Here is a 12,971-nt window from a genome sequence, read left to right on the forward strand (position 1 = left end):
AAACTCAGGGATACCAGAAAATCCAAAAATGCTGCAGAGGTGGAGTTAGGCAAGGCCCACTAATCTGGCCAGGAAATACAAAGCTGTTGCCGGTTTTTCATTTGCAAATATCAGTTACCTCAAATGAGATGCATGGGCCTTCTTATGGCAGCATTTGCAACATCTTTGCTCTGTTCCCCTCTGCTTTACCAGCACTTTGTCTTCTGCTTTGTTGACCCTTGTTTATAGCTGACAGCTGTTTTAAGAAGATGACTGAATGGATCAGATGACTGAATAGATCACTTGGATGTCACCCTTTCTTGTAGCAATACACACTATAAAGCCTGCCTCCTTCTCTAAAGGAAACTATAACCTGGAGCAGCGGACTGGTCTTCAGAAGAAAGTATGCCCTCAGCACAAACACTTTGGCCATTTTGGATTAATTTGTTTAGAAAATGTATGCACTGCCTCCCCAGGGTCCTGTTCAAGGCATCTCACAGCAGTAAAAGAAAGCTACACAGGGCAATAAAACAAGAAAAGCCAATAAGCAATAAAAACAAGCCAAGCCAATTAAAAAGAAGCTAATAAAAACAAACCAGAAATTCAAAACAACATAAAAGGAACATTGAGCAGAGTTAAACCGTAAAATATTCCTTAGACTAGAAGCAGACCATCGAACAACCAAGAAGATGGAACCCTTTAATTTAAAAAGCCAGGGTAAAAAGAAAAAAAGAATAAGAAATCTTCTGGCCTGGCACCTCAAGGAACATAAGGCAAATGTCAGGCGAGAACATAAGGCAAATGTCAGGAAGGCATTCCAAAAATGAGGTCTCGGCACTGAAAAGGTCCTGTCTCTGGTTACCACCCACCTCAGCTCTGCAGATGGGGCAGGGCTTGCAAAGAACATGTCTGGTGGGCCAGACAGGCTAGATGGACCCTAGAGCCATGTTAGGGTCTACAAGGAAACTGCTTCCTCTAGTGGTGGTAAACAATGAATGGGGGTGGTGCCATACAGAGGGGTACCATCTAAATAAGCTTCTGTGGCGGCGGTGGCGGCAACCAAACTGCTCCTTGACAGCTTGCACCGGTAACAAACATCACGTGGATTCAGAATCATTCAAAAACAAAGGGTGGTTTCCCACATGCTCATAGATCACTCGATTACCGTGTATGCAGGATTTGATTGCATATGCATGTTTGTTGCTTAATTACTGGAACACCAGGTGACAGCTTCCATGCATCAATGGGTCCTCCATAGATATAGCAGTGCACCACACTGCTTTTATGGAAAGACAAATGCATTCTTTTTCAACAGAACCAGTCTATACATTGACTTGCCAGTTATCACAGAGACTGTAATCAAATGTAGAGAAACGAAGCACACTTCATAATGCCAGCAAAACTCCTAATTTTGGAGTGTATTTTAATGTGATACATACATGTGTGAACCATCCCTTAATTACTATGTGTATATCATGTTACTAATCTGCATACTGTACAACAGGAGCCCATGTATCTACAATATATGCAAAATTCAAACTATAGGATTGGATCCTAAAACATATTCTGCCCGTCCTCCAGATTGGGCACGTCTTGATGGCTGCACTTCCTCAAAACATTTCTGAGCATTATGGAACCCTGCAGTTTGTGGCAAGATGTGGCCTTGGAGTTTGTAGCTAGAGGGGGAGAGATGCCTTTTGCTCATGGAAGCAATGTTTTGGTCTCAGTCCAGGGTCGTTCAGATCTAGCTTCTAAATGATAATGCAGTGCTTAGTTGTTTTCATGAATAGGAAATGTTGACTTGTGTTGTATACAGACTCACAAGATTTAATGGTCGTTTGAAACCCATGGAAATAGCTGTCTTATGACAGCAACAGTAAAGAGAGACTCATTGTCAAGATTAGGCGCATGGAACCTATTGCCTTCCCATCGAGTTGTTTATAACATTCTGTTTACTTCATTTGAGGGAATAATCAGCAAATTGGCTATGCTAGATTATAGCTTCTGCCTTGTTTGTTTGAAAACTATTAAAGCTATTCTGCAAAACATCTCAGTTCTTGCCTTTGTAACTCACACCCCTAACTTTGCCCTTGCAAATCTTTTTCGTATATGTTTAATTTTCTTAACATTGAAAAGGCATCTAATTCCTATTCCTTTTTGTTACAGATGTCCAGGAGATAAAACCATTTGATCCTGTGGAGTATTTAATGGAAGCAGTATAATGTCTTTCCTGGACCGGATTGTATTACGCTTGGGAACCTGTTGCTAAAGTACTATGACATGTCTCTAGCAATCAGAAAAAGAAGCTGGGAAGAGCATGTGACTCAATGGATGGGCTTGCCTTTTGGTTCGATTGATTCTAATATATTATGCAGGCATGGCCTAGTTGCTGACAACTTGCCGGCCAGTATGGAAAATGATGGTGTCCGGAGCAGTGGCCAGAAAGAAACAAGTGCTTCCTTGCCAGATTGCTGTCATGGTGGAGAGCTGGTAGGTTTTCCCCTGAAGCTGCTGGGTAATGTTTCCAAAGAGGTGGATGAAAATGACAACCATCAAGAGGAAGAAGATCTTCTCTCCCTGGAAGCCAGCACAGAAACTTTGGTCAGTGTTTCTGTTGGGGGTGATGGTGAGGATGGTGGTGGTGAAGGAGAGTTCAGTTTGGAGAGAGCCAACCACCACTCTGCTCAGGTTGAAGAGGAATTGTCAGATGGCAGTAGCAGAGTGGAAACAGCACAACCCTTCAGGGACACGGAAGCAGAGAATGAACTGGATCATGCTTACCTGTCATCTAGGAAAGCGAATGAACCACAGTATGATACAGTTCCCCAAATGGTGACAGTAGAGACCAGTCCTTGTGATAGAAGGGGAGAAAGTTTAGAACTTTATCGTGACAGCAGCTCCAGTGAAAATGATCTGGGGGAAAACTCAAGTCAGTCTCAGGAACATATTGTGTCTGAGGAGCAGGTAGTCCATGCTGCTGTAACTGCACAACAGCACAGGAAATCAGAGACTCCTGACAATGGGTGTGAAAAACCTCTCTGCAGTCCAGCACACGGTGAGTTTTCTCCTGGTCATTGTCAGGACCAATATAATCGAGCAGCCTTAGCGACAGACTCCAATGACTACCTTCTCCCACTGCCAGGCTCTCCTTTGCTACCAGAAGACAATGATTTGGATGGCTTTGCAGATTCTCAAGACAAACTCGTAACAAGTGTGCCCTTGGTGGAAGGTGGGACTGATTTAAAGAACAGCATGGCCACACGTGAGGCTACAGACAGTCAAGTCATACTGCGCAAAAGAAAGGTAAGATGGGGAAATGGTTAACAGGGTCTAGTGGGGGGGGGGGTGTCATGAATTACTGGAAGAATTTCTCAATTAGATACTTTCTCAGTTAGATAGATTCCAGCTGTTGAAATGGGTCTGTGAAGCATTGGGTGCCAATCTCGTTTATGGTTCACAGTCAAAGGAGCTTTGGTGTATTTCAAGGTTCCTCTCAAAATCTCAGATCCACCTTCCTTCAATTTGGTACTTTCTTGGTATGTTCCTAATGCATTTTGTAATGATGCTTACAGTGGCAAGGTTCACTTGGGGGTTTTATTTGATCCCTGGCTGGTGGCCAGGGGGCACTTGGCACAACCCTATTTATTTCTAACTGTCTTTGAAATAATTTTGCTACTCTCCATGGGCTTTATAAAGATTCTGCAGGGGACTACTGGATGAGATCCTATTTTAGATGATGAAGTACACAAAGTCAATGGGAATGGGGTACTGGCAAGGGGAAATATGTGTATAGATTTCTAAGGAAGTCCCATAAGGCTGGCAACATTTCTGAGCAGGGCTTCATATATGAAGTGTCTGCAGTTTTTCTTAAGGTGGAAATCAGAGTGTGTTTGGAAGGTCCAGTGCAGGTGAAATGTCCATAGGGATCTGCATGAAGTCAAAAGAATTTCAGTAAGCTTCGTGACATTGATTGGGGAGGTTTTGTATATCTTGGCTTGCGTGTCCCTTAGGACAGTAAATGCCATTTTGAGTCTTGGTGTGCTTTCTTGCATTGCTAGCCGGGGTTGTAGGCTTTTGTGCACCAGAGTGTCATTCACTTCTGCTCTTCTCACCTCCACTACTAATTGGTCTGAATGGCGACTGTGTTTCACTACGTAGCAGCAATGCTCAGTCCATGTGTCCAAGGCTTCGTCTCCATGAGAAAAGAGCATATGAGAAAAGTGTTTGCATGTTAGACTTCTCAGGTGTCAGGAGGTGCAAAAGGATGCTTATGGTAACATGAGAAAGCACTTTCAGGACTGCACAAATGCTTCCTCGGACTCCTCTGACAGAGTCGTTGTAAATCCCACTTGGTAAGATTTCTCATCAGGCCCCTGAATCCTTATTCACAAAGTAGAATTAATTTTGCCTGCAGCTGGACTGCAGGATTAAACTGTAAATGTAGCTTCCCCCCACCCCCCCGGCTGTGCTGTTTAATTCTGTCAAGTTGTCACTGCCTGTGGCTGGTCTTCAACTCCTCAGTATTTGATAACAGCAGTTAAAGCAAATTGCTGACTCTCACCTTTTGCCTGTTGCTAGGAAAGATATGCAGAGGGGAGCAATACAAATTCCAAATGGCTCCTTTCTGAAAACCGTAGGTGAGATTTGCAGTGTTCGAGGCAGTGTCTAAAACAAAGGTCCATATGGCCCTCCAAACACAGTTACTTGCGCTGCTTGGCATTTAGAATTGTAAGAAGGGCGTCAGGGGGTGGTGTCCACGCCCCCGAACTTACCAGCGAAGAGGTAGACCAGATGGCCGCCAGCAGGGCATATTAGGCCACACACCCCTAGTGTAGCCAATCCTCCAAGAGCTTACAGAGCTCTTCTTACTGGGGCTACTGTAAGCTCTTGGAGGACTGGCTACACTAGGGGTGTGTGGCCTAATATGCAAAGGAGCTCCTGCTACCAGTAGAGCCCTGGCCGCCAGAGGAGGAAATGGGCAGGGAAACTCCAGGCAGCAGGGGGTGGTTCTCCAGGGTATTTTTGGCTTGATGCGGGAGTGAAGTGTAAAGTACTGGGTTCGCACATGGAGACTCAGACTACGACATGCTAACTAGACACGTTTATTGTACCTTTTTTTTTTTACAATTTATTACGTTTTTATTGCAAGATAAATGAAGCATACATAAAAAAATAACATGCATACATCACTAATACGGTGAAAAACAGTGATAATATCAAACACACTTATAACGTACAGCATATCAAATCCATAGGATTTCCAGATAAACTGTAATTTGCACTGTCTCATATCATTACTAATCTAGTATTTTAAACGGTCGTTTAACATAGTGCTCTGACCCTAAAAGAAGCTCACAACTTATAAATGCATCCACTCAGAGTATCCAAGATTTGATGGCAGTATGTCCTTTTCTGTGAAATATGTTATCAAAGCGAACCACTTTCTTACAAATCTAGTTTGTGACCCTGCATGTCTTTGTGTGAGTATGTCATATGTGTCAGCTATTTTCTCCATCACAAAATGATCCCAACATTTGTTTCTCCATTGGTACATGGATGGAGGTACCGAAAACTTCCAAGAGGCAGCAATCGCGAGCCTTGCCGTGGCTATCAAAGTGGCAGACAGTTCAGACAAGAGAACACACACGGCCCAGCAAGGACCAACTATATACACTCCACCCGGGCACACCCACAGTTCCATTGGTGGGTTTGAATTTCCCTCCAAGGTCCTATTGGAGGACTCGGGGTGGTCTAGGATCCTTGGTCCCTATTGTGTTTGGAACCAAGCTAAGGACTGAGGCCGCAGACCCCTGGTGGCGGTCCATGGACATAACAGAGGCACACATGCCTGGCCTTCCCTGAGCTGTGGCAGAGTGTGGAGGAAGCTGGCAGAGGGGAGGAAGTGGCAGGCAGGAGCACCAGCAGTTGCTGGTGTGCCAGCAGGGAAAGGAGGTGTGCCAGCAGGGAAGGGAGGCTGGAGGCCAGGCCAGCAGCCCCACTGCATGCTGAGGGTAAGGAAGAGGTGCGGCCAGAGAGGAAGTGCCCCACTGGGTTTGAGGGAGGTCCATTTATCTTATTATTGTGAACCTGTCAAGTGTATTATATGGTTTTATACATTTTAATCTATCTTTTTGTACCATACTTGCTGAACTTGGACCGTAATAAATTTGCTTGTTTGTTTGGAGCCCCACCCAAGGGGGGGGGATTGGAGAGCCTGAGGGGGAGGACTTGAGTAGCAAGCACAGGGCAGGGCAGGGCAGGGAAGAAGAGCATGGGTGAGACCCATACACACCAGGAGAGCGACTTGGCTACCGCGAGCAGGGGAGAGGGAACAAGGTCATGCAAAGCCACTTTCCCTGTACTATCTGAGCCCAGAGCCAAGCCAGCTCACTAAAAGTCATGCCCTGGAGGGCCCTACCCCACTAAGCTCAGACCCAGAGCCCTCAGGACTTGACAAATGACCTTCACTGTTGCGTAAGAATCTCTAGATGATAGTGACACCCAGCAAGAATGGTTAGAGTTGGAGGCAACCGAATTGCTGTCTCAGTCCTCAAGGGAGACTGCTGCGAATTTTATGTTTTTCTTCACCCTTTGAAAGTGGGTGTGATGCTTGAGCAGGTATTTCAACTTGAAACATAGACTTTTATCCTGGATTTGTGTACCAAATGTCATTCCAGTAGTGGAGCATTTTGTTGAGTTTTTCTTGCAAACAATATACAAACAAGCTAGTTGAACCAAGGGTCTCACTTTGGTTGAGAAAAGTTATTAATGTATGTGTGTTATATAAATATCCATATACTTCAGACTATTTACAGATTTAATTGAAATGCACATATTGCTCTGTGCCTTTTAAGGTAAACCAATAATTTGTTACAGTCTTGGACCAACAGAATAAAACTGAGTGATTATAAGACTAGGACCCGCAATACTTGCGGGGGGGGGGAGGAGATGCTCTGCAGGAGGAGAAGGAAGCAGCCACAGGTGAGCCTTCTCCCCTGTCCCCCCCCCCGTCCCCGGCACCCACGGCGAGGCGGGACCTTGGCCACCAAGCTTCCCCCTCCCCAAACGGTGGCAGCGATGCCTTGCTGGCCCGCCGAACTCCCCCCCCCCCCCACCCCGCTACCCGCAGGGTCTTGCCCGCCGCGCCAAACTTTCTCCTCCCCCTGGTGGCGTCAGCGAGGCTTTGCTGGCCCGCCAGGTTTTCCCCTTTCCCCCCTCAGCAGCGGTGGTGGTGAGGCCTCGCCAGCCAGCCAAGCCTTCTCCGCCCCCCACGCTGCCATTCCAAGAGCATTCCCTGCACATGCGCAGGGGACGCTCTTTTACTTTCTGGGGGATTTCAGTATCCCCCCTATAGTTTTTTCTACTTTTCAGATTTTTGTGCACATCTGGGGATCACCTCAGATGTGCAGGAAAATCTCCCTGCCCCCCAGGTGTTCCCCATGTGCAGATTTAGATATCCGCACGTAGGGGGCACCTTCGCTATTAGATATATAGATAGATATACAGTCTTCCATTAAGATGTATTTAAAAAATACTGCCAGAGTCTACCAAAGTGCAGTGTTGATTCAGTGACACATATTTATTTTTAAAATTGCTTCTCAGACTTCTGACTATCAAGTGATCAACCAAAGTGCCTTTTAAGGTAAACTGTTGTATTTCCAGTTATTGGTGTATTGGTGCACTGTGATCTATGAATGAAACAGTGAATTTGGTATTATATTCACTCCAGTACATTGATCAGTATTATTGTATTAGCTTACAGCATAAATTCAGCTTAATATTGCATATGCATATACATCACATGGTTTCCCTACTCTTTGTAAATGTACGGCTAGGTCTTAGTTCAGGCATTCATTCTACTACATGGCTAGAAGTCCTTTTGGGGATCTCTGGAATTCTCTAACCAGTCAGCTGACTAAGAAAGGTTTTGGATGAAACCAGACATTCTGATTGTGGTAGAAGTGGTTTGAACACACATTCTTAGCCTGCAGCAAAAAAAAAAAAAAAAAGGTTTCAGAATCCACATGTATCACACTTTAGAACTTAGCCTTACTGGCTAGCCATAATTCTACCCTGAGTTATCCCAGGGAGGGGGAAGGAGGAGGCGTTTCCCACTGTCTTTAGTAATTATGGCAATCTCTATAAAGAAGTTGTTCATTATATGATCCGATATATAACCCCTGTTAAACATTAGGATCATAATTCTATGCTGGAGGGGAACTAATGTGTATTTAGGATATGGGCATATTGTGAATCTGGCAGTTAATATGAAAACCCAGATACTTAAAGGCTGGTTTGCACAGTTAGCTCCCCCTTTCATGATAGGGAAGGGTCATGCAAATCAAGCCTTGATTTCTCTGCCATTACAGCCTTGTTTATACAATGTATGTGTGTACAGACGATACGCATGGGTGGAACCAAGATCTAGGGATGCCAGCCTCCAGGTGGGACCTGGGGATCCCCTGGAATTACAACTCATTTTCAGACTACAGAGATCGGTTCTGTTGGAATTTGCAAATGTCACACTTCAGTCATGAAAGAGTTAAATACTTGTTTGTGTACACGGATGTCACTTAGTTAGCTTAGAATCAGTTAGGTGTTAAGGTGCATTTTTTCTGCAGAGGAAGTGAGGTGTCATTCCTAATGAGATGAGTTTGGGAATGTCTATTGGCTGATCAATTTATTGAGGATGAGCTGCAAGAATTCTCTATGCAAAATATTGGAAATTACTGGAGATACCAACAAAACGAGAACTTGTAAACAAAATCTTGGAGGCTGCGGAATTGGACAAATTGACTTTATTGATAAAAGGCGCAACAGATTTGACATTTGAGAATACTTGGTCACGGTTTTATAACTGGCATGACAAACATATGTAGGCAAGCTTGCAAGAGACAGACCAATAGTTTACTAAATGAAATATATACCTGTTAGGGTGATAGAGACAGAAAAGTTGCTTACACAGTTCATGAGAAAGTGTTATTAAGGTGGAATAGGTATTAGTATAAATATTGGTAGAATTAAGAATAACCTCCATGTATTTGTTTGAATGTTTTCATGTATGTATATGTATGTATATGTTATGATTGTTTGTGTATGTTATGTGGAAAATGCAATAAAATCCTGCCCCTTTGGGGGCAGTTAAAAAAAATTATTGAGAATGCTACATGCAGTTAGCCACTTACACAGGGGGTGGGCCTTTTGGAGAAAACTTTCTCTTCCTTTGTGGTCTCACACACCCGAATTTGAGCAATATGTGGACTAGTTAGTTCGGGTGTTGATGTTCTATTTCATATAACTCCTCCCTTATTTTCCTAGTAAATTTTTCTTAAAGCTAAATACACATGTGTGCTGCATCGCTTTTATTCCACTAAGCATATTAGCTCTGCTAAAAGAATCCAAGAGGTTCCCATGGAGGAAATGGATGGTTTTGAAGGGTGGACTCAATGGCACTGTACCCCAGTGAGGTCCCTCTCTTCTCCAGGCTCCATCTCCAAATCTCCAGGGGTTTCCCAACCTGGATCTGGCCACCCTACCCCCATGCCTTGCTGGTGGCCAAGGAGACATGAATGAATGAATGAATTGAATTTATTACAGCGCATAGCCAGCAATATAAAACCACTAGAAATAATGCCCGTTGCGGAAATAAATACAACGGGATCTAGAAAGAGGCTCTGGGAGAGTGCTCTGGCTTTGGGCAAACAGTGTCAGTTTCCTGTGGCGACCTCAGCAGGGTTTAATGACAGAGTCCACTGTTTTCTCCAGAGGGACTGATCTCTGCTACCTGAAGAGCATTTGTATGTTTGAGTTATCTGTAGCCCTCACCTGGAGAGTGGTAACCATTGTTACCCATTCTCCTCTCCCCTATGAGGTATGCAACTGAAAATCCCAACTGCCTTGCGGGGGGGGGGGGGTTTGGGGTGTGGGATGGACTGAAGGACTGAAGTCCAATCAGCTTCCATATGCAAAAGACCAGGTTATCGCAGCAGTTGTGGTGTGGGCGGGACCCGGGCTTTGCCTTCTGATTGGTGGCGATATATGCTGAGGAGCAGTGCCATCAGCCATACACTAAGGGAGTGCATTTTAGAATTAGAACTTTGGCACCCACTATTCAATTATATACAAGGAGAGATACCTACAAAGGAGACCTGGAAACCCTACCAGGATCAGACTGGGTAGCTCTGCTTCTAATGTTTTCAGACTAGTGTCAACATGGAGCCTACATGTGAATATGTGGAGATTTGGTGTGTTACCAATCACATGGGAAATGGGAATGTCTTTTGCAGATGGTGAAGAGAAGTGCACATGTTACTGAGTGGCAAATCTTGGTTGGCTGAGTGTTCACACTGATCTTTAGCAGCCAAGCAAGCATGAACACTGAAAAACCTGGGAAACGAGTTATAGTTTTTGGCTATATGATGATGTCAATAGGGTTGCCAACCCCCCTGGTTTGCCAGGGGTCCCCCATTTTGGGGGGGTTCTACCCACCCCCAACACCCACAGCCACCCCTCTCCCTTCTCTCTTCAGAGAGAGGGGTGGCTGCCTTTAAGTGCGTGGAACCCGTGTTTCCTCCCAAGCCCGATCTCCGCTTGAAATCAGGCTTGCAGGGAAATGCCAGCTTCCTGCACTTAAAAGGGAAAGGTGGCTCTTTGCTCTTAAAGGGGAAACGCCGGCTTCTGCACTTAAAAGGGAAACGTTGGCTCCTTTAAGTGCAGAGAACTGGCGTTTCTGAAGATCCGGCACATGGGGGGGTGGGGGAGCGGACATCCCCAATGTGACGTCATCACATTGGGGATGCCCCGCCCCCTCCAGGAACACCCCCAAAGTCCCCCGCTGGAAGATGGACTTGGCAACCCTAGATGTCGATCAGAAGAAAACAACCGTACCATGGGAGATTGTGACTATATAGGAAGGGCAGGAACAAGATATACTCTGATGGAGCTTTCACGATGTAACTGATATGGAAGAATCCGAAACCATAACAGACAAATGTGTATCCAGCAAAAGCAGTAGAAATCATGAGAGTTTGTTACACTGTCTTACTTAAGTAAAATTTATATATTGTGTTGTCTTATTTAGATTTCTATGTCATTTGTACTTCGAGTTTATGCAAACACAACCATAAATATTATCTCTGTCCCTTTGGAAGCTATGGAATGCTGTCTCACAGACATCGACCATGTTTGGATAGAACCATGATGGATTCCAAACAATCTCAAAATATTTAAAAGAAGTGCTGAACAAAGCACAGTCTTTAATGGGATCATTCCAGGCCCTTACAGTACAACCTTTATGCAAATTTTAAGTTTGACACATTTTTGCAACAGCATGCAGCTATAAATTTGAGAGGCTGCCGATTCTGTCTAGACTGCAAGCCCAAGAAACATACTGCAACTGTTATGCAGCAAGTCAGGAAACGCTGCCTAAAATGGTAATAAATGCAGTTTTATATATGGCTTTACAGCCACATGCCAAGATCTGCTTGACTAGCATCAGGGAACTAAAGTAATTGATGTTCTCTACATTCCCCATGAACTGAACCATTAAGAACGCATATGTTCTGAAATTCCTGGATATTCCCTATATAGTAGCATGTCAACACATGCCTAAGTAAAGAGCCCTCTTGCTGTAATGTTTATAAAAGTAGTCACATTAAAGCACAAATTCTTTATTTAGGGATATATTAGGTTGACACTTATGATGACCATTCTGTGATTTCAGAAAAATTGTGTCCCTTTCATCTCAGTCCCTTCTTTCCTTGACTTTCCATTCCTAATGTCATCCATTTTGTGATTCTCAAGCCATTGCCTGCTTTATTCCCATTTTTTCGGCCACCCTGCCACTGAACCTCATTGTCCTTTGCTGTTCAGCCTTACAGAACCTTCACTGTTCCTCGGGATTCTGTTGTTGACAGTTTCTCACTAAACAACTGGAATGTTTCTAAACGTTCTGTGACATCACAGAAATGTAGCCAATAGCTGGGGGGAATTTGCCGGAAGACAGGAGACAAGTGACAAGCAGTGTTTTAGCCCATTATAGGATAGGAATTCTGATTCTTAGCAATGCTAATTCTACAGAGTTCTTTTTGTTTTTTGCCACTTGCTTATTTCAAAAAGCTTATCTCCCTCAGCTGCAGTACACCGTTCTCATTTACTTGATTTATTTACTTGAGTATTTGTGCAGCTCTAACATTTATAATATTCTCTCCCCCACTTTTCTACTTTTCCCTTTCCTCTCCCCAAGTCAAAACTATGTCCGGTTTAAGAAAATGGAAAATATACTTTAAAGATGTTCTCTTTCATCAGTCTGGCACATCCAATCCAAGTGGTGGTTGTGGCTGCTTTAGCTAAATCCCTAAAGTTTAGGGATATGTACTTATCCATCACCAGATATACTCCTTATTTCTGGGAGATTAATAAGGGTCTCCTAAGGATGTTATGTATTTGGAGCATAATCCAGTGTCTACTGGAGCTCCCAGAAAACTGGAGTGCTACCAGTCCTACATATCCTACCAACCACGTCTTCCCTCAGTTCAATCAGCCCACTCTCCTATCTTTTCCCATGGGATTCCCTCTTGTCAGCTATGATAGCTGTATGGAACTTCTATGTGCAATGGCAATATATCTCTGCAGGGCTTTTTTTGTAGAAAAAGTCCAGCAGGAACTCATTAGCATAATATGCCACACCCAGAAGCAGAAACCCATTAGCATATTAGACCACACCCCTGACTGCACCGCTCATTATCATATTAAGCCGCATTCCCATGTTACCAGAAGTGTGGTCATCCAGCCACACCCACCTTTTGCTTCTTATTCTGTTTACCTTGTTTGTGGTCAAAACCCAGGGCCTTTTTTTGTAGCAGGAACTCCTTTGCATGTTAGGCCACACACCCCTAATGCAGCCAGTCCTAATGAGTTCCTGCTGTTGGGTGTGGCCTATTATGCTAATGAGTTCCTGCTGGGTGTGGCCAACTTGGGAGCCAGCCAGAACT

At 44.2% G+C, this 12,971-nt stretch overlaps 1 protein-coding gene across 1 annotated transcript in view; it reads left to right on the top strand.

The window, feature by feature from the left end:
• Nucleotides 1–2,259: 2,259 nt before the first annotated feature.
• Nucleotides 2,260–12,971, top strand: part of DLC1 (DLC1 Rho GTPase activating protein) — a 60,034-nt gene continuing 49,322 nt past the window's right edge. The window contains exons 1-2 of the mRNA XM_015426319.1: nt 2,260–2,943; nt 3,061–3,282. Of these exons, the coding sequence (XP_015281805.1) occupies nt 2,260–2,943; nt 3,061–3,282 (906 nt within the window). The remainder of the gene's footprint in view (nt 2,944–3,060; nt 3,283–12,971) is intronic.

This window comes from Gekko japonicus, unplaced genomic scaffold (assembly GCF_001447785.1).
Source record: "Gekko japonicus isolate JY-2015 unplaced genomic scaffold, Gekko_japonicus_V1.1 scaffold622, whole genome shotgun sequence".
Classification (NCBI taxonomy): domain Eukaryota; kingdom Metazoa; phylum Chordata; class Lepidosauria; order Squamata; family Gekkonidae; genus Gekko; species Gekko japonicus.